The sequence below is a fragment of the Saimiri boliviensis genome, chromosome 10, assembly GCF_048565385.1.
Source record: "Saimiri boliviensis isolate mSaiBol1 chromosome 10, mSaiBol1.pri, whole genome shotgun sequence".
Lineage (NCBI taxonomy): Eukaryota > Metazoa > Chordata > Mammalia > Primates > Cebidae > Saimiri > Saimiri boliviensis.
This window is the reverse complement of record NC_133458.1, coordinates 33,165,817-33,192,487: the sequence shown is the minus strand read 5'-3', so window position 1 is coordinate 33,192,487 and position 26,671 is coordinate 33,165,817. Positions and strand designations below refer to the sequence as shown.

Sequence of the window (26,671 nt, the reverse complement as noted above, 5' to 3'; positions counted from 1 at the left end):
ATGATACCTAATACTCTACTAAGAGTCAACAATTCCATTATTATCAAGAATAGCACATTAGGATCTATTTTTTTAAAAAAATAATACACATTTGAGTACACAAAGCACTTAACCCCCTTTTTTCTTTTTATTCTGGAAATCTTACATATACAGTTTTCTTTACTTCCCTATTTTCCAAATAAAGAGTCAATCAAAGTTTTTTCTTTCATCTTTAAGTTAGTGAATTTACACTGGGTATTTTGAGAAAGCAATGGTCATGTATACCAAGATGCTTTTAAGATAACTGACTTTGGTTATAAAGAGACTTAATGCAAGCCTCCAGTTTAACTTGGAGGACTGAGTCATTCCTGTAATAACATGTTTTCCTGAACCATGGACAGGACATCTTTGCCATTCAACCTCTGATTTGCCCAAGGTGACTAAAGAACCAGCAGCAAACAAAAGCAAAGGTAAAATAGACTTTTGTTTTCCTGTTTGTAAAAATTTTTAAAACTGTTTTTAGAAATCTGAGGAGTTAGAAAAAAGCTAATATTAATTTCTTGATATACTCAATTTCTTTTCTAGTCTAACTTTAATTTTCAAATGCAGTACCTTTTGAAATGTGAGTTTGTTTTCATGAACCTAGCAGCCTAAAAAACACATTTGTCACTGACAGTTATGAGTTAAATTTCAGTTAACTTTTTATTTATAATAAATCTACATTTGAAAATAATTCCCACTTTAATGACTACTCAAGGCTTTCTTCATTTTTCTTGTGTGCATAGTTTCTGTGATTGCATTACTAACCTTAACTTGTGATAGCACCAAAATGTATTCCATGAAGCAGATTAGTAAATTAACTCCAAACAAGCCATAGGAACATGACTTTATGAGAGAGCCACAGCTTCAATATTTTTTGAACCAATAGATGTGAAACATTCCTCAAGCTAACTTTATAAACATTGTTTTCCATTAGGGCATAAGTGTATTTTTTGACACATTTTACTTTTATACAATCTTTAATGAAATATGTTTTTCATACCTCATTTTATAGTTGTACTTGTCGTGATGGGCAATATAAGAGGATCATTTGTTAGAATAAGTATTGCAGATTTTAGGAAGCATACAACATTTAAAAGGGCTAAGAAAGTGGATAATTTTTGATCGTAAAACTGGGTTTTACATTTTCTTTCCAAATATTGTTAGAGTAGACTGAATATTTAGAGATAATAATCATCTGTTATTTCAAAAGAAAAATCTTAGTAATTGGGAAGAGGATTAATAAATACACATATACGTATATGTACATATGGATATATAGATTTAGATTTTCTGGAAAAGAAAAAACAAGTACCAAAACAGTATAAGAAAGGCAAGTCTTGAATCATTCAACCTATTGAAGAGAAATCTTAAAGTTGAGAAATTCAATAATGATGGGGAAAATGCTATTTACTTTAGTGACTATGTATGTGACTATATGTATGTATATAAAATGAAAATTTGAAAAATAATGAGCTAATAAAACTGGTTGCCTCTACATCCCCAGTACCTGAATAATCTACAATTCTCTCTCTCTCTCTCTCTCTCTCTCTCTCTCTCTCTCTCTCTCTTTGAGACAGGGTATCTGTGTCACCCAAACTGGAGTGAGGTGGCACGATTTCAGCTCACTGCAATGATCTCAGCTCACTGCAGTGATCCCAGCTCATTGTAACCTCTGTCTCCTGGGTTCAAGTGATTCTCCTGCCTCAGCCTCCAGAGTAGCTGACATTACAGGCATGCGCCACCATGCCCAGCTAATTTTTTTATTTTCTGGTAGACACAGTGTTTTACCATGTTGACTAGGCTGGTCTCGAACTCCTGACCTCAAGTGATTCACCCACTTTGGCTTCTCAAAGTGCTGGGATTACAGGTGTGAGCCACTGCAATTGGCCCAGGTTTTCTTTTTTAAAACGATGTACATAAACAAAACAAAAGAGAAACCTTATAAGACAAAACTTTTCTTCCTTCATAGACATGCTGACTTGAATCATCTTCATAATATTTGGTTCTCTGCAGGATATGGTGGAGCGTGCCTGTAGTTCCTGCTACTCAGGATGCTGAGGCAGGAGAATTGCTTGAACCTAGGAAGTGGAGTTTGCAGTGAGCCGAGATTGTGCCATTGCACTCCAGTCTGGGCTATGGAGCCACACTCTATCACAAACAAACAAACACACAAACACGCAAACAAACAAACAACTTGACTCTCTATTTCACCTGTTTATACAAAACTTTCCTTTCTGTATTTCTCATATGTTTTCTCTTATATAGTAGCATGCAACCCTGTTACATACCAATCAGGTAGAATTAGAGTGACACTGAATTGACTTGTTTGTTTCCAAACTTTGGGAATTCCTTCAATCAATGTAATACATATTAGAATCATTGTTACTTGGGATACTTATTGTTTTTATAAATGCAATACAATTGTGGTGATATCTAAGAAAGCTTAGTCACATGATTTATTTCAGCCTGGCTTGTAAATTAGAGTTCAGTTTGGTGATGGAAAGAAGATCTCTTGTTGAAATAGTAACACTTAGATTTTTGTTGTTGTTGTTGAGATAGGGTCTCACTGTCACTCAGGCTGGAGTGCAGTGGCATGATCACTGCTCACTACAGCCTTGAATTCCTGGGCTCAGGTGAACCTCCCACTTCAGCCTCCTGAGTATGTGGAACCACAGGCATGCACCACCAGCCTGGTTAACTTTTTGAATTTTTTGCAAAGACGGGGTTTCACCATGTTGCTCAAGCTGGTCTCAAACTCTTGGACTCAAGAGGCCCTCTGCCTCGGCCTCCCAAAGTACTGGGATTACAGGTGTGAGCCAACACGCCATTCTACTTATAACAGAATTACAGATACTGTGAGTTTCTAATAAGAACAACCTGTAGTTTTCTTGTTCACAGACAGAAGTTTCTTTACCTAAGTGCTAAGCATGGGCCTAATGTTCATAATATACTGAAATGTATGAATCCCATGTTCTCTCTTATCACATACATGTGAAAAATCCAAATCTCATTCTTTAAGGAGTAATATTTCTTTGATATAATATATTGGTTGGTTAAAGAACTGGCTACAATCCTAGGCTGGAATTCCTCTGCCTTTGTCATGAGAGTTCCAGAACAACCTTATTGCGTCCTTAGTCTAACCCAGAATCTATGATTGGACATTTCCAAATTTCCTTATTGTATTAGGAAATTCTCTCAGGATCACATCTGGAAATTAAAATCTATTGCAAAACATTTTGAAGTTATAAGGTTTGTGTAATTGGACTGCATGCAATTAGCAGTTTTGGACAAATAAACTTTTTAAAGAATTAAAAATATTTGTATGTAAAAGTATTTCTTCAGTTTTATGGTTAATATATGTTGCTATGAATTAACTCAGGAACTCAACTTACTTTACTAACATTCAAGTGCAACACAGTTCTCATATCACATGAATTTAACCAAAGTAGAGAACAAATTATCTAATGATTTTTTTAAAAATGCAGTCAAATTCATGATTAAATACTAAATTTTTGTAGCATTTTTGTGCTGTAGTATTTTGTGCTGAGAAGAATATATATTCCGTTGATTTGGAGTGGAGAGTTCTTTAGATGTCTTTTAGATCTACTTGGTTCAGAGCTGAGTTCAAGTCCTGGATATTCCTGTTAATTTTCCATCTCATTGATCTGTCTAATATTGACAGTGGGTGTTAAAGTGTCCCACTACTATTCTATTGTAATCGAAGTAACTTTGTAGGACTCTAAGAACTTGCTTTATGAATCTGGGTGCACCAGTATCGGGTGCATATATATTTAGAATTGTTAGCTCTTCTCATTGCATTGATTCCTCTACCATTATGTAATGCCCTTCTTTGTCGGTTTAAAGTCTGTTTTATCAGAGACTAGGAATGCAAACCCTGCTTTTATTGCTTTCCATTTGTTTGGTAAATATTCTTCCATCCCTTTATTTTGAGCCTAAGTGTGTCTTTGCATGTGAGATGGGTCTCCTGAATATAGCACACTGATGAGTCTTCACTCTTTATCCAATTTGCCAGTCTGTGTTTTTTAGTTGGAGAATTTAGCCCATTTACATTTAAGGTTAATATTTTTATGTGTGAATCTGATCTGGTCATTATGATGCTAGCTGATTATTTTGCACATTAGTTGATGCAATTTCTTCATAGTGTCGATGGTCATTACATTTTGGCATGTTTTTGCAGTGGCTGGTACCAGTTTTTCCTTTCCATATTTAAGGCTCCAGGAGCTCTTGTAAGGCAGGCTTGGTGACAAAATCCCTCAGCATTTGCTTGTCTGTAAAGGATTTTTTTGACTGGATGTGAACTTCTGGGTTGAAAATTCCTCTCTTTAAGAATGTTGAACATTGGTTCTCCACTCTTTTCTGGTTTGTAGGGTTTCTGAAGAGAAATTCACTGTTAGTCTGATGGGCTTCCCTTTGTGGATAACCTGACCTTTCTCTCTGGCTGCCTTTAATATATTTTCCTTCATTTCAACCTTGGTGAATCTGATGATTATGTGTCTCGGGGTTGCTCTTCTTGAGGAGTATCTTTGTGGTGTTCTCTGTTATTTCCTGAATTTGAATGTTGGCCTGCTTTGCTAGGTTGGAGAAGTTCTCCTGGATAATATCCTGAAGAGTGTTTTCCAACTTGGTTCCCTTTAGGTACACCAGTCAAATGTAGGTTTGATCTTTTCACATAGTCCCATATTTCTTGGAGGCTTTGTTTGTTCCTTTTCAACCTTTATTCTCCAATCTTGTCTTAATGCTTTATTTCATTAAGCTGATCTTCAATCTCTGATATTCTTTCTTCTGCTTGATCTATTAGGCTATTGATACTTGTGTGTGCTTCACAAGGTTCTTGTGCTGTGTTTTTCAGCTCCATCAGGTCATTTATGTTCTTCTCTAAACTCATTATTCTATTTAGTAGTCCCTATAACCTATTATCAATGTTCTTAGCTTCCTCGCAGTGGGTTAGAACATGTTCCTTTAGCTCAGAGGAGTTTTTTATTACCCACCTTCTGAAGCCTACTTCAGTCCATTTGTCAGACTCACTCTTCATCCTGTTTTGTTCCCTTGATGGCAAGGAGTTGTGGTCCTTTGGAGAAGAAGAAGCATTATGGGTTTTGTAATTTTTAGTCTTTTTGCATTGGCTTTTCCTCATCTTTGTGGATTTATCTGCCTTTGATCTTTGATGTTGGTGACCTTCAGATGGGGTTTTTGCATGGGCTTCCTTTTTTATTGATGTTACTGCTTACTGTTTGTTAGCTTTCCTTCTAACAGTCAGGACCCTCTGCTGCAGGTCTGCTGGAGTTGGTTGAAGGCCCATTCCAGACCCTGTTTGCCTGGATATAACCAGCAGAGTTTGCAGAACAGCAGAGATTGCTGCCTGCTTCTTCCTCTGGAAATTTTGTCCCAGGGGGCACCAGCCAGATGCCAGGCAGAGCTCTCCTGTATGAGGTGTCTCCCAGTCAGGAGGCACAGGGACCAGTCTATCCCTTAATAGAGCTGAAGTGCTGTGCTGGGAGATCTGCTGCTCTCTTGAGAGCTTTCAGGCAGGAACGTTTAAGTCTGCTGAAGCTGTGCCCACAGCTGCCCCTTCCCCCCAAGTACTCTGTCCCAGGGAGATGGGAGTTTTATCTATAAGCCCCTGACTGGGGCTGCTGCCTTTCTTTCAGAGATGCTCTATCCAGAGAGGAGGAATCTACAGAGGCTGTCTGGCTACAGCAGCCAAGTTCACACTTCCTGGCAGCTGTGTTTACACTTTGAGGGGAAAACCGCCTACTCCAGCCTCTGTAATGGTGGGCACCCCTCCCCCTACCAAGTTCAAGCATCCTAGGTCAACGTCAAACTGCTGTGCTGGCAGTGAGAATTTCAAGCCAGTGGATCTTCACTTGCCAGCTTTGTGGAGGTAGGATCCACTGAGCTAGACAATCTGGCTCCCTGGCTTTAGCCCCCTTTCCAGGGGAGTGAATGATTCTGTCTTGCTGGTGTTCCAGGTACCACTGGGGTATGAAAAAAAAAGAAAAGGAAAGAAAAGAAAAGAAAAGCTCCTGCAGCTAGATCAGTGTCAACTCAAATGGCTGCCCAGTTTTGTGCTTGAAACTCAGGACCCTGGTGGTGTAGGCACCCAAGGGAATCTCCTGGTCTGGAGGTTGTGAAGCCCATGGGAAAAGCTAGTATCTGGGCCAGAGTGCATCATCCCTCATGACACAGTCCCTCACGGACAGTCCCTCATGGCTTCCCTTGGCTAAGGGAGATAGTTCCCCAACCCCTTGTGCTTCCCAGGTGAGGCAATGCCCCACCCTACTTCTGCTTGCCCTCTGTGGGCTACACCCACTGTCTAAACAGTCCCAGTGAGATAAGCCAGGTACCTCAGTTGGAAATACACAAATCGCATGCCTTCTGCATTGATCTCACTGGCAGCTGCAGACCAGAGCTGTTTCTATTGGGCTGTCTTGCCAGCCACCTTTTTTTTTTGTTTCAATAGAAACAAAACATAATTCACTTGGTCTCATGATAACATATACTATTTGTTATTAAAACCCGGTAATGATCAGGCTGATTGGCATGTTTGGTTACAACATCATTTAACCAGACGGTGTATCTGAAGTAGAAAACTCGGGTCTTAAATGCAGACATGAAATGTCTATGTAGATCGGGTGTGGTGACTCACCCCTGCAATCCCAGCACTTTGGGATGCTGAAGCAGGTGAATAACTTGAGGTCAGGAGTTCAACACTAGCCTGGGCAACATGGTGAAACCCCGTCTCTACAAAAATACAAAAATTAGCTTGGCATGGTGGCACACGCCTGTAGTCCTAGCTACTTGGGAGGCTGAGGTGGGAGAATTGCTTAAGCCCAGGAGGTTGAGGCTATAGTGAGCTGATATTGTGCTACTGCACTCCAATCTGGGTGACAGAATGAGACCCTATCTCAAAAAAGAAAGAAACAGAACAAGAAAAAGAAATGTCTATGTAGCTAGTCACGTAATAGCTAAAACAAAAGGTGAAGAAAATTATCTACAGACACAATTCAAGCAGCTCTTCCTTTATAAGCCAAAATTTTCTCAGATTGCTTAATTTGATGGGCTTGAAATTTCATAGTCAAGTTTAATGAAGATTGACAGAAATATTTTAGGTAGAAAACATTAGTTGCAATGCCAAAAGGCATTGCAGACTCAGGCATGACCTAAACAAATATGCAGCGGTCATCACATAGTGGACCTAAGATGTCTATTGAGCCATATAGTGGGAATGCCATCTAGGTTAGAAGTTCTGTCTTATGTGAAAATGTCAACCAGAGAGAGGCAAGGGTGCAGAGAGGCATGGGGAAACAGTAGTGTGCAAGATCCTGTCCCATATTTATAAATTAGAATTTAAGTTCTAGTTCATAAATATAATTTTCAAAAGCTGAGACTTCACTTTATAAGCAGAGAATAGACATCAATACTGTTTTTAGACATAAAAAGTGCTATAACTCTTTATTGTTGCACTCCTCCACCAAAAAAGATAGTATCGTGATATGCTGGAAAGGCAAATTAAAACAGTAGAAATAAAAATTGGATAGGTAAAACAGTGAAACATTGTCTAGTGTGCTGTTGATGGTAACTGGCTCCAGAGTGTAAGATTTTAACCTGCATTCTTTACTGGCTTCTTTTACCTTTCACTGAGATATTTTGTGATGTAAATATATTAGAGTAGTTGGACACATTTCAAAGAAAGCAATAAGATTTGAGGAAGGAATTAGAAAAGTGTGGGGAAGAGTAAAAAGAAATAAAAATAATGCCATAGACATTGAAGAACGAAAAAGAAGACCAGAAGTTTGTCTTCATCAAAAAGGTATGGGTGATAAAATGGAATTGAAGTCTTCAAGAAAATTCAAGATAAAAAGTTTTCTGAAGCTGGAGAAGTAACAAGCAATCTAGCTTCCTGAGTTATTTAAAATTAGGCTGGATAAATCACCAAACTAATAAATAGTTAAAGAAATAAGAAAGAACAATCATCTTTTCATATCCAATTTCTCCACATACTTTTATCTGTTTTAACTAGAGTTTTGCCATGTTTACAATTAGAGGAGGCCTATTACTCTAAAGCAGGCGTCCCCAAACTTTTTACACAGGGGGCCAGTTCACTGTCCCTCAGACCGTTGGAGGGCCGCCACATACTGTGCTCCTCTCACTGACCACCAATGAAAGAGGTGCCCCTTCCTGGAGTGTGGCGGGGGGGCCGGATAAATGGCCTCAGGGGGCCGCATGCGGCCCGCGGGCTGTAGTTTGGGGACGCGTGCCCTAAAGTATATTTTTCCTCTTTTATTAAATAATTCACTGGTATTGTGCATTATATTTTGTTGAGAATAATAATATGAATCAGTTTCTTTAAGTTTATCATCAGTGTCCCTACTGAATACCTCTTAATCCATTAACCACTGTTAGTTTTCCTTTACCATAGATAATAACCAATCTATTATTAGCTTTTAATAATCAAACGTCAGAATAGATCCTTAACTTAAAGCTGTGGCTGACAGTGCTTCTCGCAATAAAATAAATCATTTTTATTTCATGAAAAGGGATGTTTTTGTCAGATTGCAGATAAGTATATACTTTCTCAAATAAAAGTATAAAAATGATCTTCATAACAAAATCAAAGTGAAATGTAACTTTCTTTAGGAAAAGTTGATTCCTTATACTGCGGTCAGAATTGATTTGAATCTTCTCTTACATATCCAAAGAACTTTGAATTTTTAAAATCGGATTAATGGTTTCGAATGGGCTGTTACAGCAACACAGTACAACATTCCAACAGAACTTCCTTAAATCAGTTTTGCCCCTGCCCACTTCTCTCACTTAGCCATCCTGTTCTCCTCCCTGGAAGCAAGCAATGTAACCCTTTCTTGAGTATCCCTCCTGATACGGTTTGGCTCTGTATCCCCACCCAAATCTTATCTCAAATTATTAACCTACATGTCAAGGGAGGGACCTGTAATCCCCAGGTGTGGAAAGAGGGAAGTGATTGGATTATGCAAGCTTTTCCCCCATGCTGATCTCCTGATAGTGCATGAGCTCTCACAAGATCTCATGGTTTTACAAGTGTTTGGAAGTGCCTCCTTCATAGCACTTCTTTTCCTGCCACTTTGTGAGGAAGGCACTTGCTTCCCCTTTGCCTTCTGCCATGATTGTAAGTTTCCTGAGGCTTCCCCTGCCATGAGTCAATTAAACCTGTTTCCTTTATAAATTACCCAATCTCAGGTATTTCTTTACAGCAGTGTGAGAATGGACTAATACACCTCCAGAGATATTCCTCAGTACACGAATTATTATATTGTGTACATTTGTAATGTGTGTGTGTGTATATATATATATATATATATACGTATATATTCCTTTATTTGAAAAATGGCAACAATCTATACACACTTTATTAAAATTTGTAGCTTATGTACAGATACATGTGTAAAACAAATATGTATTTTAAAGAATATTTTAATATCTGGTGAGTATCCATATCAGCATGTAGAAGAAACCTTATTCTTTGTTATAGTTACATAGTATTCAATTGTACACAAGGCCATGACTTATGTGGCCTTTATCTTATGGTAGACATTTATTTTGTCATCCTAATTGTAAGAATTAGGAAGACATTAATTTTGTCTTTCTAATGATAAGAAATGGTACAATAAATTACATAGAAGCAGAATTTCTTGATGAAAGTTTTTACTCACTGATAATTCAGGTAGAAGTTTTCAGTTTTCTGTTTTTACTAGGAATGTATTCTTTCTGCATTGCAAACAGGTTAGAGTCAATCCCTGCACATTTCACCTTGCTCAAATGTCTTACCCTGCTTAAATATAGATGCTTGTATGGAGAGACAATGGGTTGCCATTTGCGAAGTCAGGGGAACTTCAGTTTCCAAGTTACTCCTGTAAGGACTGAGGCAAAATTTGAAATGAAGCCATGTTTACCAGACACAGGACAATGTGTTTTGGCTTCAGTTTTTGGCCTCTGAGATATTTGCTTTTCCTCTCCAGCTCTGTACCCTAACATTCAGAGCTAGGATCTAGGGAACTGGGTTCTCTCCTGTTTAAATACTATTCTGGTCCTCAAGCCTGAGGTTGGGGCCTCAGCATTCCATCCCTAGTTTCTGTCTGATAACCATAACCCTGATATCCCAGCACTCTTAATCAATGGCTTGGGTCATTTTTAGGGGCAGGGAAGTGTTTTAATTTTGACTATGGACATTGGAAAGACTTAAGTAACATTTCACAGATTACTGGATGGCTTTGCAGTTCAGCAATTTTAATTAAAAACCTGAAGACATAAATCAACTTAATGTTATCTTAAGGAACTTAGTTAAAAACAGGTTGACAGAGGGAACATTTTATTCAAAATGTGATCCTAAGACTTTGTGTGCTTTTCCAAGAAATCTGTTGATCTTGGCTGTAAGAAATTTCAAGTCCTAAAAGAGAAGTAATACTTTTAGACAAAGACTCAGTGTATACTTTTATACAAAGACAATTGTAATCTCTTTCAGGTTGCATTTCTTAAAACTGCAACATTTGCTTGCTTCATAAAAAACGAGGTCTTTCAGATTGAATAATACAGTGAATTTCCCATTAGCAAAAGTGATGCTAAAACAGGCATTTGCATATATTTACAAAACTTAAGCCTATATTTAAGAAGACTGGAAAGGAAACAATTTTATACAATCAAGATAGTATAGTTCTAAAATTTGTTCAGATGGGGGGACGCTAGTGTTCTTTGAGAATAACATAAAGTAGAGTTGTCATAAAATTCAGTATTTAATGATAAATTATGGGCCTTAAAGAAATACTGTTATAAAGCAGATTATATTGTAAACCCATATGCAACAAATTTTTAAGAAAAATGTATGCAAAATACTTACTTGAGAAAGCTCTAACATTAAAGTATTTTGCTTTTTCTGCTGGAACACTTAAGAGCCAGCTTGCAGATCATTGATGTTTCAAAAAAGAAAAAGTTCATCAGAGAAAAAAATAGATGCCTATTATTGGCTGTTGCTGTAATAAGTTTTTATTAGAAAATAGGTTAGCAATTAGTTCTGCAAAATTGAGCACATAGCTTTGAACTTGATGGTTCTGCTCTGTCTCTCAGGCTGATAAACGTATTTGAGTCTATGTATTTTTCATCATTGGCAATAAAATATCACGTTGGTCAGTACTTTCCTTAAGGGCTTGGAAATAAAACTGCATTTATTAAATTTCTTAGGGACCTTGACCTTCAGGATATCTCTTTAAATTTAACGATTTTAGGAGCAGACACTTGACATCTTAAAGTTTGTAAAACAGAACCCCAGTATCATGAAAAAAAGAAATAGAAGACTTGTAGATTTGGAAAATCAATTTGTTTCACTAATACATGAATATTAAGAAGGAAGTTTATGCTTTGAAAAACTTTTCCAGAACATTCATTCTGATCATAAAGATCAGTCCAGATCACTATGCTGTGGTACACTGGGTGTTTGAGAGCAGACATTTAGAGTTGCCATCAAAATGAAAACAAATCACTGGGATTAATTTATTGATTTATGATATCCTTTTCCTTTGTGGTGATTATTTAAAATATTATGGTGTTATAAATAACTGGATTGAACTCCTCTAATTTCTGTCTTAGATTATTGCAAGAGCTTCTTACAGTCTTTTTGCTTCTCTCTTGTGTCTTTTCCCCTTCAGGCTTGCCTCAACACAGCGGCCAGATTGGAATCCAGTTAAGCCCAAGGAAGATAATGTCATTCTTCTTTCAAAGCCTTCCACATCTTTCCCATTTCATTTAGAGTGAAAGCCTGAGTACCTATAAGCCTCCACAAGACCCTCACTCTTCCCTCTCTGGCTCCTTTTATCTAGTCACTGACCTCTTCAAAGGTCTTCAGAGACAGCAGGCATGCTCTACCCCAGGGCCTTTGCACCTGCTTTCCCTCACACTTCCCCAGACATCCTCCTCTTATCCTTGAGATCAGTGAGGCCTTCCCATCTGGAAACAAATCTCTGCTTTATTTATTTTTCTTGTTATTATCACTATGCAAAATACTGAGTATTTATTTACTCATGTTGTTTAGTATCTGCCTTCCCTACAAAAATTTAAACTCCGTGAAAGCAGAGGCTTTTGTTCGTTTTGTTCACTATTAAATTGTTAGTACTTAGGTGGGAGCCTGGTACACAGAAGATGCTCAATAAAAATTTTCTGAATTCTTATACGAATGGACACTAAATGCCTCTGCCTTCAAACAGAGGTCAGTGCCCCAGAGACCACCAGGAGCACATGTGCAGTTAATGAGTTGGCTTTATTACTTATTCTGGGAAGGGAGGGTACACACCATGGGAAGCCATGGGGTGTCTCAGTAAGAGGGTGTTAGGAGGAACCTATCATATGATTTGGGTTTTGATTGGGTGATTTGGGGGAGAGTCTAAGAAAGCAAAGATTTGCTCTGAATTAGATGTTGTCAGAAAGCAGAGGCGTTTCTGTGATTGGATAAAGAATAGCAGTCATTCATTCAGCAAGAGAGAGGGATGTTTGGTATTTTGTGGGTTGCACAGTGACCTTCTTTTCTGATCTTCAACAGAATTTAAAAGGGGCCTTGTTTTGTCTCGTTTTATTGTGGTCTGAGAGTAAACTTGTCCAGACTGGTATTCTGTGACATAGTTTAAGAGAAGCATTTTGCAGCCTAGCTCTGAGTACTACTGGTTTCTGAATGCCAGGGGTTGCTCTCATTTTTTTTCTTTTAATTTATCAAAAGCAAGTAAGCTTCCTTGGGGAAGGAGTGAGAGGGGAGATAGGAATAAGTAAGGGATAGGGGATAGAGGTTTTTTTTTTGCAGACTCTTGTAGCTGTATGTGGTGTTCCTGTCTCCTCCACAAGAACACCCCTCCTACCACCTTCTCTGGTGTCTCCTTCACTGTCAGGAAGAAGGGGCAATGATGAGGTGAGGTCCTTGAGTTGACTTGAAATAGGCCCTGTCTGTCTGCTGCTTTTGTCACGTTTGTCTCTGGTCAGGGTAAAAGACTAGAACTATGCAGCCAAAGTGGACATAATAGCAGCTGAACCTTCCTCACTTCCTTCCACCAGGGGAGGAGTCAGGAGAAAGCTACTTCCCTTTACCTACGGCTTTAAGGAGTATGTCATTTTGTTGAAAATCATTTGTGCAGGGGCCTTTAAAATGTCTTCAGAGAAGTTTCCTTGTTGAAGAAACGGAACTGGTCCTTCATGTATGTTCCCAGAACAGACCTTACTTCTAAGAAGAGAAAACTGTACAATAAAATGTAAGGGACAAGTCCAGGTTAAATTCCTCACTCACGTCTACCTCCAATATCTTGCTAACTCTTTCTGAACATTCTGTCATTTATAGGTTTGTTTACAGGAGCACGTTTTCCAAGGCAGATTATGGAAGTGGAAAAGGAGAAAGAAAAGGAAGATTGCTATCGCTGGTGACTCATGGTTAACTGTCGATAATTGCACAGGTTGCAATGCTACAAGAGCTAGTCAAGATAAGGCAGAGCTCAGCCGTGGGGATTTTGATTGCATAGGTGGGGTGAACGAATGGGGTCTAGGGGAGCTCTGAAGCAAAGGGTGCTTTTGGAAGGGCAGGCTTGGGGAGATTCCCTAGTGAAGGAAGAACAGGAGAAACAGAGAGAGATTGCAGGGTGGGACACGGAAGGAAAAACAGTGTCTGTGAGGGATCACGTGAGGGTATCTTCTCCCAGCAAGCCACATTTAAGTAGGAGGGCATAGGAAGCAGAAACCCAACATACAGCAAGCAGAAGACACGGGCACAGGATTTTACAACCAAAAGGCTGTGCACCCACACATTTTATCAGGAGCTAATCTGCCATCTGCCACATAAGGTGCACCTCCAGGTCACCAGAATAAAAAGAATAATAGCATTCTAGGATAGGAGAAGAGAATCACTTGGTAACTTTGTAATAAATGAACCAGGATGTTCATTTACGGTGGTGATGAGGGAGCGGACCAAAGGGGAAACAATATTGTCAGTGGAAAACTATGTTTTGAATGAAACCAAAACAGGAAGTGTCTGGCAGAGTAGATTTTTCTTTTTTTGATATACATATATAGTCCTTTCCAATAGAACTGAATTTTAGATTTAAAGAAATGCTTCTTCCCCCATCTATTAATGAATGCCTATGCAAATCTATTTTTCTTACCTGGAGGCAAAAAATATAATAAAAAATCAAAGAGAAGGGGAAGTTTTGAGTACCACAATTTTTCTTACTCATAAAATTAGATTCCCTTGAAAATACTATTTTTTTCAAACCACAATTTAGAGCTGCAATATGATATATTTCATGCTACTAAGTGGGGTAATCTTAGCTTTGTGCATGGAAGAGTATTTATTCAATGAATGAAAATATCTACCTCTATAGCTCTTAAAAACTGGTGTTCTGGCCAGGTGCGGTGGCTCACGCCTCTAATCCCAGCACTTTGGGAGGCCAAGACGGGTAGATTACCTGAGGTCAGGAGTTTGAGACCAGCCTGACCAACGTGGTGAAACCACGTCTCTACTAAAAATACAAAAAATTAGCTGGGCGTGGTGGCACATGCCTGTAATTCCAGCTACTGGGGAGGCTGAGGTAGAATTGCTTGAACCTAGGAAGTGGAGGTTGCAGTGAGCTGAGATTGCACCATTGCACTCCAGCCTGGGCAACAAGAGTGAAGCTAAATCTTAAAACAAAAAACAAAACTGGTGTTTTGTGTTTATTCATTTACTTAAGACTTCTTAAATGTCTTTGGAGGAAGTTTTGTGAATTACTTAAAATTTTTGTTTACAGCAATGTCTGAGGCCTGAGAAATGCTGTGAAGTTTGGCTGGTGACACCTGGTGGTTAAACATGATAATTACATACAACATGTAGCACAGGCTTTATTGGAGGAAATAGAAGCCACAGAGGCTCCTTGAATTGGTCCATTCTCACGCTGCTAATAAAAACATACCCGAGACTGAGTAATTTATAAAGAAAAAGAGAGTTAATGGACTCACAGTTCTACATGCTTGAGGAGTTCTCGCAATCATGGCGAGCAAAGGAGGAGCAAAGTCATGCTTGCTTACATGGCCACAGGCAAGAGAGCATGTGCAGGGAACTACCCTTTATAAAACATCAGATCTCATGAGACTTACTCACCAACACAAGAACGGCATGGGAAAACCCGTCCCCATGATTAATTGCCGCCCACCATGTCCTTCTCATGACAGGGAGATTATGGGAGCTACAATTCAAGATGAGATTTGGGTGGGGACACAGACAAACCATATCACTTCTCTATCAATCAGAGTTCCTGGTTGTAAGCAACCAAAACAAACCTTGCTTACTTGAGCAGAAAGACAGTGTCCCATGAGGATATCTCCACTTAACAGTAACATTATGGGCATCAGGTTCTGGATGCCCCAGCTTGCTGCTCCTTGACATGGGCATTTCTGTCACCACTGACAATGTTATCTCAGCCTCTTTGAATATCAGTATCCCAATTCAAAGTCTAGATTAGGATGAATCGAATTGGGCTGACCACAGTCATAGACCAGCACCACACCTTCAAAGAAGGCTGGGACATTTTGGCTTATTTAATGAAATATGGGCTTTGCCTTCCAAGATACATGTGGTGCAGAATTAACTACAGAGGAAAGGGGTCTGTATCCTGAGCACACAGCCAAAAAATAAATGTCTACTGGACACCTTAATCTCACTAGGCTTCAGGCATAACCACAATCCATTTTCATCTTAATAATCCACGAGACTGAAAATGTTTTATGCCATCAAACTCTTTGATGAGCTTTTTCAAAAATAATTTTGTAGTAGTTTTACAAAAAGATGACTAAAAAACAACTTGACAAAGTAGTCACTATCCTCTTCCATCTCCTGCTATCCAAACACCTACCTATCTTCTTTTTCAACTCTGGTCTCTTCCCTGAGACATTCTGTTACACCAAGGGTTTGGTCTAGGTCCTGCTGTCTGCTGCATAGAAAGCCAATCACTGAGACAAGGAGTATTGCAGAGGAAGAAGGTCATATTTGGATGCTGCAGCCAAGGAGAATGAAGGATCAGTCTCAAATCCATCTCCCCAAGCAATTAAAATTTGGACTTTATAAAGTAGGGAAGAAATGTAACCAATGTGTGGGAAAACATGAATGAAAGAGGGATAAGAAAGAGGAGTTGGTTAACAGGCAGGTGGTCAGTTAGACAATCAGGACAAGTGAGGCATCTGGTGTCTCATTGTCTAGTTGTGATGATCTGGTAAGTTTCATTTCCTTGAAACTTTCTGGGAAGCTCCATGGTTGGTTTCTGGAGAAAGGAACCCAGATAAGACAAATGTAACTTTCTTAAGTTCTACACTGGGAGAGTCAATTGCTAAGTTTATTCAAAAGAAACCCAAAACATCTATTCTTTGGGACAGTTGGGCTGGTTTTAATTTCTTGCAACTCAGGCACATTCCTTTCCATTCCTACCTACTGTTTGCTCCCAGAAGAAGCAATTGCTCCAATAAATTTTCATGTAGTACTTGTTATGCATTTTTCTTATTTAAATTTTACATCACCTTGCAGTCCATATAATGTGATATCAGGCAAGCCTCTTCATCTCTCTAAGCCTCAGTTTCCCCATTTGTAAAATGGAAACATAATTATAAGCTTTACACAGTTATTACAAGGATTTTATGAGTTTTCTAAAATGATAGTGAATATTATTTCACATCTTTATTTGATCATGAACTCCTCAAAGGCAAGGGCCACATCTTATTCATTTTGTTTTCTGGATGTAGGATCTGGTGCTCCATGAATGTTTGTTGAATTGCATTTCCTGCCCTGAATAGAAGCTAGGCTCTATTCCTACATTTGCTTCTATATCTCAATTTATTTATAAGCCTCTTTAAGGCCTTTAAGTGATACACTTTAAAAATAGATAATATGTTAATATCGATTTATTTTTTGCATCTTTTTCCTCAAAATTATTACTAACAGAAAATTAAATCTCTCCACAGGTCTTCTAGAGTGCATTAGAGCAGAAGACAACGTAAGATTTGTATCTTACCATGAAAGCATTATCTGAAGGACTGTTAAGGCTTTGTGTTGTTCAACCAGTACATCTCACGTCATGGCTCCTTATATTTTTTATTCTAAAGTCTATCTCTTGTCTAAAACCTGCTCGACTTCCAATTTATCAAAGGAAGCCTTTTATAGCTGCTTGGAATGCTCCAACAGATCATTGTTTGATAAAATATAATTTAAGACTAAATTTGAAAATGTTTCAGGTGATTGGAAGTCCACTGGCCAAGGCCAGGGGACAAAATGTCACTATATTTTATGTCAACAGATTGGGATACTATCCATGGTATACATCAAAAGGGGTCCCCATTAATGGGGGTCTCCCACAGAACATAAGTTTACAAGAACATCTGGAAAAAGTTGACCAAGATATTAATTATTACATCCCTGCTGAAGATTTCAGTGGACTTGCTGTTATAGATTGGGAATATTGGCGACCACAGTGGGCCCGGAACTGGAATGCAAAAGATGTCTACAGACAAAAGTCAAGAAAGTTTATTTCCGACATGGGAAAGAACGTATCAGCTACTGATATTGAATATTTAGCTAAAGTGACCTTTGAAGAAAGTGCAAAAGCTTTTATGAAAGAAACCATCAAACTGGGAATTAAGAGCCGACCCAAAGGCCTTTGGGGTTATTATTTATATCCTGATTGCCACAATTATAACGTTTATACCCCAAACTATACTGGATCATGTCCAGAAGAGGAAATCTTGAGGAACAATGAGCTCTCTTGGCTCTGGAACAGCAGTGCTGCTTTATATCCTTCTATCGGTATCAGGAAATCCCTTGGAGACAGTGAAAACGTTTTGCGCTTCTCCCAATTTCGGGTGCACGAATCCATGAGAATCTCCACCATGACATCTTATGATTATGACCTGCCTGTATTTGTCTACACAAGGCTGGGGTACAGAGATGAGCCTTTATTTTTTCTTTCTAAGGTAAGAAGCTTCTTGTCCAATGGTGGGGGATTTCCTCCTTATCTCTAAAAGGACAGTTCTTTGTTAATTGTGCTCTTCGAAGAATTGATTTCAATTGATGGTCTGTTGTATAGGAGCATAATTCTTCCTTGACTAGCCATGCGACTCTTCATTTATGCAAACTGAATTTTGATTATCTTATTTATTACTATTCTTTTAAGGAATAAAGTAAGGTGAGAAAGGGTGAAAGTAGATATCAGCAACTACTACATTTCCTACACACCAACTCCAACTGTACTCACTTACAGTTGGTCATTTTGGATGGTTAGTGAGCAGGTTAGAAAATCAAAAAGGATATTTTGAAATGGAGTGTTTGCTCATACACGTGGAAGCAGAATTGAAGATATTGCTGATTTTGGCTTCACCATCTCAAAACCTAAGAGATTAAAAAGATCAGTTTTTTCTTTTTAATAAATAATACCAGCTTTGATAAAAGGTATAAGAGAGTTACAACAATCTGAATATACTTAACACTACTGAATTAAAATGGTACAATTTATGTTATGTGCTTTTTGCCATAATTAAAAAAAAATTAAAGTTTCAAAAGGGTATGAGAGGTGGCGAATCTTCTAAAAGCAGGTGAGTCTATAGATTTAGCCATCTGGGGTATTCTTCTTGCCTCTATGACTACAACTAATGAAAAGTGATGGTAAGAGTTATGTGAGTTTCTAAATTCAACACTGCAATCACCAGGAGATAGTTTTGAAACCCAGGTTCACACTTACAGGTTAGTTTTATTTTGTCTGTTCATTTTTACTCAAGCCACATATTCTCCCAAACACCTCGTACAAATCGTGAAGGTAACTGTTAAAATAAGTGAGCTTTCACCCAGATTTTTCCCTCTCATTTTCTCTCTTTGCTAGTCTAGCCACTACATGAAAAAGTCTAGGGAAAGTAGTGGGTATTCTAATCTTTGTTTTTTGTTTTTCAAGACAGAGTTTTTTGTTCTTGTCACCCAGGCTGGAGTGCAATGATGCAATCTCAGCTCACTGCAACCTCTGCCTCTGGGGTTCAAGAGATTCTCCTGCCTCAGCCTCCCAAGTAGCTGGGATTATAGGCAGCCACCACCTTGGCCAGCTAAATTTTTGTACTTTTAGTAGAGATAGGGTTTCATGATGTTGGACAGGCTGGTCTTGAACTCCTGACTTTAGGTGATCCACCCGCCTCGGCCTCCCAAAGTGCTGGAATTACAAGTATGAACCACCATGCCCCGTCTAATCTTTGGATTGATAATTTTGTGTGACCTTTCTACATTGAGAAAACTTGGGACTTGTGGGGGCCTTCACATGTGTGGTACAGTGATGTTTTAACGTATTGCTGTATACTAGCGGCTTAATATATTTTAACGAAGGCATTTTTCCTTTCTCCACCATTACAAATTTCAACGCACCAATATCTGTTAAAATAAAGACGTTCTGAGTTCTAGGCATCCTAAAGAGGAGGCATAGAAAACACCCAGGTGAGGGCTCTAAAGTGACCAGGTATCTTTGGAACATTTTTCAGAGGGAGAAATGATGCATATGTATAAAATATGGTAAATGCCATGCCTCTGACATCATTCATGAGGTGAGGGAGGAAGGAAAAAATGTCTTTACTGTGAACTGCTATTCATACCACCCAGAAAAATCAGTGAAAAATAATTGAATGAATAATAATAGAAAGTCACTACTGTCTGGAAGGTTTTAAAAAGTCACCTAAGTATTTACAAAATAATCTTGACTCTGGAATTGAGTAGAAATTTAAATACCAGCTTTTGAAATAAAACGTCTTTTCTATATTTGACTAAACCAATTCTTTAGTGATAATAAATTGACTTTTGGAAGAAACAATAAAGTATGAGGGAGAAAATGTTCAATTCAAAAGATGAATTTAGACTACCGGGACATTCTGCACATTCTGTGAAGCTGGGCTAAGCTTCTTTTTCTGGTAGCGATAGCCTCAGAAATGCTCTTTCCTTTCTGGAAAAAGGAGCAACAATTTGGGTTTCATCTCATTCTGCACTCTTTTTCTGAGTGACAAGCTATTTCCAAGTATTTTAAACTATAAGGGTATCCATCATTGTACCCTATTGACTTTAAAAATTGGCCTATTTTTTAAAATATTTATTTATTTATTAGATGGAATTTTCCCTCTGTCACCCAGGCTGGAGTGCAGTGGCATGATCTCAGCTCACTGCAACCTCCATCTCCTGGGTTCAAGCAGTTTTCCTGCCTCAGCTTTCCGAGTAGCTGGGATGACATGCATGTGCTGCCATACCGGGCTAAGTTTTGTATTTTTAGTAGAGATGGGGTTTCACCTTGTTGGCCAGGTTGGTCTCAAACTCCTGGCCTCAAGTGATCTACCCACCTCTGCCTCTCAAAGTGCTGGAATTATAGGCGTGAGCCACTGTGCCCTGCCCTGCCCATAATTATTAAAAACCTGATATTCATTTGTACCAAACTCTAAGTGACTGTTAATGGCTTCCATTTCTGATTTTCCCAATAATGTCTGAATTTTAGAATGCACACACACATACAGTTAAGATTACAAAAAAGATTCACTGGTAAGTAGCAAATCTCTTAACCGCCCTGGACTTAGTGTCTTAGTGTCTTAATGTACAAAATGGGACAATATTATCTGCCCTACTCACCTAACAGAACTATTATGAAAATCACAAGGGAAAATGCATATGAAAATGTGAAGCTCTACAGAAACCTATGGAGTATGGCTATTACTTCTTTTAACAGCCATCAATGCCTTAAACTTAAACATGGGATTTTTAAGAATGGAATCTCAGGCAGTAGCTACAGCTTGGGGAATATAAAGGCAGTCAAACCTCATTTCACACAGAAGATTGCCTATATTATTTACATATGAATGCAACCTAGATATAACTTGATGATCTGTTTTTAAAACATTTATTATTTATTATTGTTTTTTCATTTTTATACATTTAGTGGGTACAAGCGCAGTTTTGTTACATGGAAATATTGAGTAGTGGTGAAGTCTGGGCATCTAGTGTACCCAATCACCTGAAAAGTGTACATTTTACCCAACAGAGCATTACTTATCCCTCACCTGCTCCCACCCTTGCACCTTTTGGAGTCTCCAGTGTCTATTATTGCACTCTGTATGTCTGTAGTTCCCCATTGTTTAGCTCCTATTTCTCAGTAAACACATGTGATATTTGACTTTCTGTTTCTGAGTGATTTCACTTAAGACAAGGGCCTCCTGTTCCATCTGTGAGCTGTGCTTTTAAAAATTAACAAAAGGAGTTTTCTTGCCTATAGATTTAAAGATGTTTATCCCTGTCATTAATTCATGATGTCTCTGGTAAGGCACAAAGGCAGCTCATTAGTAATGCTCCAGCTCCCCACAGTGGGCACCTTGCTTACATGCACTCTGGTAAATGTCAGGGACTGACACTCAAGTGTGGAGTGAATCCCTTGAGTAGCCCTATCCTCTGCTAATGAAACCCTGATTCAGGTCCAAGGATCATAGGTAGATGAAAGCACCCTGTGCCACACTGGGACCTGGGAGGCTCATTTTCAGTACATCTACTTTGTTCCTTTCTTTCTCCTTAATGTGACATCACCCCCATGCCCAAGCTTTCAGCTGGTTCCAATCTGCTCCCAGAGGCACTTTATCTGTGACTTCCCTTGCTGGGTAGTGCCCTTGCTTTTCTGATCCCCAAAACATAGCTGCTTTGTGGTTCATTCAGTACTCTGTTCTCTGTGAGGTGACAGTGAACTCATTTGGTGAGAAACTAATTTGAAAACTAATTTGGAAGAAACTGACAGCAACTTCAGAAGGTGTTTGTGGCTTTTACTACAAATATCTGCCACTTACATACTTACTATAGATCAACAACCTATAGATATAAAATGTAAATGTTATGACCTTATCCTCCTTTGATGACAATGGAGAGCTTGGGGATTTCTGCCCTGATCACACCATGTGACTACCATGACACTGTTTCCAGAGAAGTTTCAAAGTGAAGGGAGTGAGGAGTTCTGCTCCCTTATGTCTTTATCTAAAGAGGAGGCAAACATGGACTCAGCAGAGTCTGCAGTCTGAGTACTGCGGGGCGGCTCCTCCTCTGGGCCCTGTTCATCGTACCATTGACAATTTTCAAAATCCTTTCATTGATACTATCTCACTTGAGCCTCTCAAAACCTCCTCTCCTTCCTGTCATGTCAGCTATGACTTGTTCAGCAGATATTATAATCATAAGGAATGAAAATTGATGTTAATCCGAAAGGGAAATTAGTTTAAACCAAAATATCTTTCCTTTTTGAAAGTCACAAGACAACTGCCCAGAAACAAACAAAAAAAAACTTTAAAACCTTTGAGTGTGAGACAATCAAAGTGTCAGATAAAGAGATTTATCTCTTAAGTATTAATATTAAGTGTCCAATGGCAAAATAGCATTTACAGTTCTGTTTTTATTTTCCACCAAATCACCTAATTACATTTTCTAGCATTTAATCGAGAAATTCATCGTTGGAGTAAAAGGTGAATGCTTAGTGTCCTAAAGAGTGGGGGAATGTATTATAATTTAATAAAGTGGGAAATCAACTACATACACTCAAATCTTAGTTATAAAATGGCCTAGATCCAAGTTAATCTTTAAACACTAAAAAAAAAAAAACCCTTTAATATTATAAAATCAAAATTCCCTCTGCTAAAACCTTAACTTTGTCTGTCTTAACCATATTGCAGAAAATTCCAGTGACTTTATCATGATTGGATGAGTCATAAATAAAGCCCATTCTGTCAGGTACTTAGAAATTAAACACAGATAATTTATTTCAGGGACAAGTATAAAAGCTGGACCAAATTAGAGCCTGCAAGCCCTTAACGTTGCTTCTTTGCCTGGCCTTGGAATTGAAATGATATAAACCCATCCAAGTCACTGTGGGGGTGAAGTGTCACTCGGGCGTGTTGCAAAGTGGAAAAGGAATCTGGTTAAGAGGACTCCATTTGGAAAAGGAAAACTTTTGGATTCTGTTTTCAGGGCACATACACATGACCTGGTGTGTGGGTATGTGTGCCAATCTATTTTAATTAAATAATTTCTGACAACCATGTACAGGCTCATTGTCTTCAAAATAATATCCTGCATGGCAAAATGTTTGTCTTGAAAAATATTTTTATGTTTTTGCTTATGATTACAGAGTGTGATCTTTGAGCATTGGTTTATTCAGCATTTGAGTCATTCTAAGAAAGCAGAAAATAGTCTCTATAGAGTATATGAGCTCAGTACCAGCCCTATTATACTGAACTCAGACTCTAATCCTAATCCCTGGTGGGCTGTTTTACATTCAAATTAATAATGAACTCTACTCTCTTCAATCTAGCAAGATCTAGTCAGCACCATAGGAGAAAGTGCTGCCTTGGGAGCTGCAGGCATCGTTATCTGGGGAGACATGAATTTAACTTCATCCAAGGTAAGTCAGTATCTTGAAGTTATATTAAATTTGTTGTTGTTGTTGTTATACTTTAGGTTCTGGGGAACATGTGCACATCATGCAGGATTGTTGCATAAATACACACATGGTCAGGTGGTTTATTTCTCTGTTTTCTTGGAGAGCTTACTCTATCTAATAAAGCTCTCATGACCCCCATAGCAAACCAGGTTTAGAATAAATATTCCAAATCAGTGCCTGATACATAGAAAAGGCTAAACAATATTGTTAACTTTTATAAAGATAGTAATCATAACCCTGACATTTGATGAATATTTATGATGTGCTAAGGTTGTACTAAGAGATTTTTTGAGTTGGATTTTCTCACTTACTGGTCATACGAGGTAGTGACTGTCTTCCTCATTTACAGATGGTGAAACTAGAGGGGAAACCTAATTAGGTTAACAGCTATTTAAGATAGTTAGTGGAGGAGCTGGCATTAGCCACAGTTTGATGATGGATCCCTTGCATTTAACAACTATAGAAAATATGTTATATACTATTCTGAGAGGTAGAAACAGGTGGTAACTTAATTCTCCACATTGAAGTTATTTTTTGTCTATAGAGAAATCAGCTGAAAATTAACAGCATTTATAATAATATTTACACCTGGGCACAGTGGCTCACACCTGTAATCCCCGCACTTTGGGAGGTGGGACCACTTGAGGCCTGGAGTTCGAGACCAGCCTTACTTGGTGAAAGCCAATCTCTACCAAAAATATAAAAATTAGCCGGGTGTGATGGCGCATGCCTATAATCCCAGCTACTCAGGAGGCTGAGGCAGAATGGCTTGAAGCTGGGAGGCAGAGGTTGCAGTGAGCTGAGATGGTGCCATTGCACTTCAGCCTGTTTGACAGAGTGAGACTCTGTCAAAAAAAAAAAAAAGATGTATATGGCTCTTACTTTTTACTCCAGGAAAGATTCCTAGTTTTCCCCAGTCCCCATTAATCATAATCTCTTCCGTATTTCCAGATGCTGTTTATGTTTCTATAGTGTAACACATTTTACCTTGAATACCCTTGACACTTCTTGTTAAATTGAATTTTTTTGCAAGTCCATGACGATGTGATTTTATCCTTAGAATTTCACAGGCTCAATTTGTTGCTACCGAGGTAGTGTTCATGAAACTGTTTATGCCTATGCCCATGTATTAGAAATAGTTAGAAACTGAGAGAATTAATTCCTGACTTTCCAGGTGTGATATTTTCACCCCAGGCCCTAGGCAGCTCTTGAGAAGAGCTTCATCAGCTCTAGAATAAATATTCCGAATCAGTGCCTGATACATAGAAAAGGAAGGTGGGTGCACAACCCAGGTGGCCTCTGTTTAGAAAACATAGTAAGAACCACATATACAAAAGTTGCATAGTCAGCCATGCAGGCTTTCCTGTATTTGAATTGTATTAGAAGTATAGGACCCAGGGCAGTTAATGGAAATTAACAGGAAAATCCAGAAGGCTCTACTACGTGGTAGAATGGTGGAATATGATGATTTGACAGTAAATGATGGCCTATGATTCAGGTTCTCACACAACCACGGAAGGCCCCACATACCTGAATGGTAGCCTGAGGGCAGCAGTGCGCCAAGATGCCCAATTTGGGTTTGTTCCTTTTTCTTTTATACCTATTAACTTGGGAGTAAGAAGGAAGGATAAAGAATGTAAATGGGAGAAAGGCGAGGTCTCATGCGCTGATTCTGGGAGCCATTTGCAAGTTCAGTTACTTAACCTGACTCTAAGGTACTCTGTGTCTCCCGCCCCTCAGACCTCTCCCTTTTCTGTTTTGGGGACCTTGTTACAGTGCCAGGAGCCTACAAGTTCAACAACTGGAACCAAGACATTATGTTTTAATCAAGACCAAAGAACTACCTTGTGGGCCTAGAAGCTCTAATTCTACCAGTACCAGGAAGAAACACTAAAATGGATTTCGTTCTGCATTTCTAGGCCAATTGTACAAAGGTGAAGCAGTTTGTGAGTTCTGATTTAGGGAGCTACATAGTCAATGTGACCGGAGCTGCTGAGGTATGCAGCCTTCACCTCTGCAGGAACAATGGGAGGTGCATAAGGAAGATGTGGAACGCACCCAGTTACCTTCACTTGAACCCTGCAAGTTACCACATAGAGGCCTCTGAGGATGGGGAATTTACTGTGAAAGGAAAAGCATCTGATACAGACCTGGCAGTGATGGCGGATAAGTTTTTCTGTCATTGTTATCAGGGATATGAAGGAGCTGATTGCAGAGAAATGAAGATGGCTGATGGCTGCTCTGGGGTTTCTCCTTCTCCTGGCTCACTAATAGCACTGTGTCTGCTGCTTTTAGCAAGTTATCAAAGCATTCAGTTGTGAGATAATTGAGTTTAAAGGGAATTATGTGGCCTCTAGCCAAGTCATTTAAAGAAAGATGTAACTTATGACAATTTTTTTCTCCTATGAATTCTATTGAGAGGTATTATAAGTAGACATTATGCATGTCACAACATAAACAGAAGGATATTATTTTATTTGCCTCCAATTTGGCTAGGAAACCAGATCTGGAGTAAAGTCAATGTACGCTTCCTCCTTATTGGAATATTTAAGTTACATTTAAATTAAAGTTAGTATAATTTAGTTTTTACGTGAATGAACATACATAAAAGTATACATTAAATCATTGATTTCAAAGACTGTTTCTTCAAGTTGGCATTTTATTTAAGGACATATCATCTGATTTAACAGAAGGAGTTCGAGACCAGCCTGGACAAGAAAGCAAGACTGTGCCTTTACTAAAAGCAAAAAATTTTAACTGGCATAGTGATGTGCCCCTGTAGTCCTAGCTGCTCAGGAGGCTAAGGTGTGAAGATTGCTTGAGCCCAGGAGACTGAGGCTGCAGTGAGGCTGGGTAACGGAATAAGACAGTTTCAGAATTTTTTTAAACTGTGTAAATATTATTCACTGCTGAGCTAAGCAGTGTACTCTGATATTTCCTCTCTTATTGAAGAACAAAATTTACTGATACTCAAAAGTAAATTACAATTCCCTTTTCAAGGAAAAGGAGACAGCAATTGTGTTTTTCTGTTGTTTTTGTTGAGAATACTGTTTTCTGTCTAATTGCCTTCCTTGGTAAATAATCTTTTTCTATTTCGTTTTAATGTGTTATGTCTATTTTTGGAGTTCTATAGT

General features: G+C 38.6%; 1 protein-coding gene across 1 annotated transcript in view; it reads left to right on the top strand.

Moving 5' to 3' along the window:
* HYAL4 (hyaluronidase 4) overlaps positions 1-26,176 on the top strand; it is a 50,967-nt gene extending 24,791 nt beyond the window's left edge. The window contains exons 3-6 of the mRNA XM_003921030.4: positions 381-449; positions 17,026-18,030; positions 23,409-23,498; positions 25,457-26,176. Of these exons, the coding sequence (XP_003921079.1) occupies positions 17,077-18,030; positions 23,409-23,498; positions 25,457-25,858 (1,446 nt within the window). The 5' untranslated portion in view covers positions 381-449; positions 17,026-17,076 and the 3' untranslated portion in view covers positions 25,859-26,176. The remainder of the gene's footprint in view (positions 1-380; positions 450-17,025; positions 18,031-23,408; positions 23,499-25,456) is intronic.
* Positions 26,177-26,671: the final 495 nt, after the last annotated feature.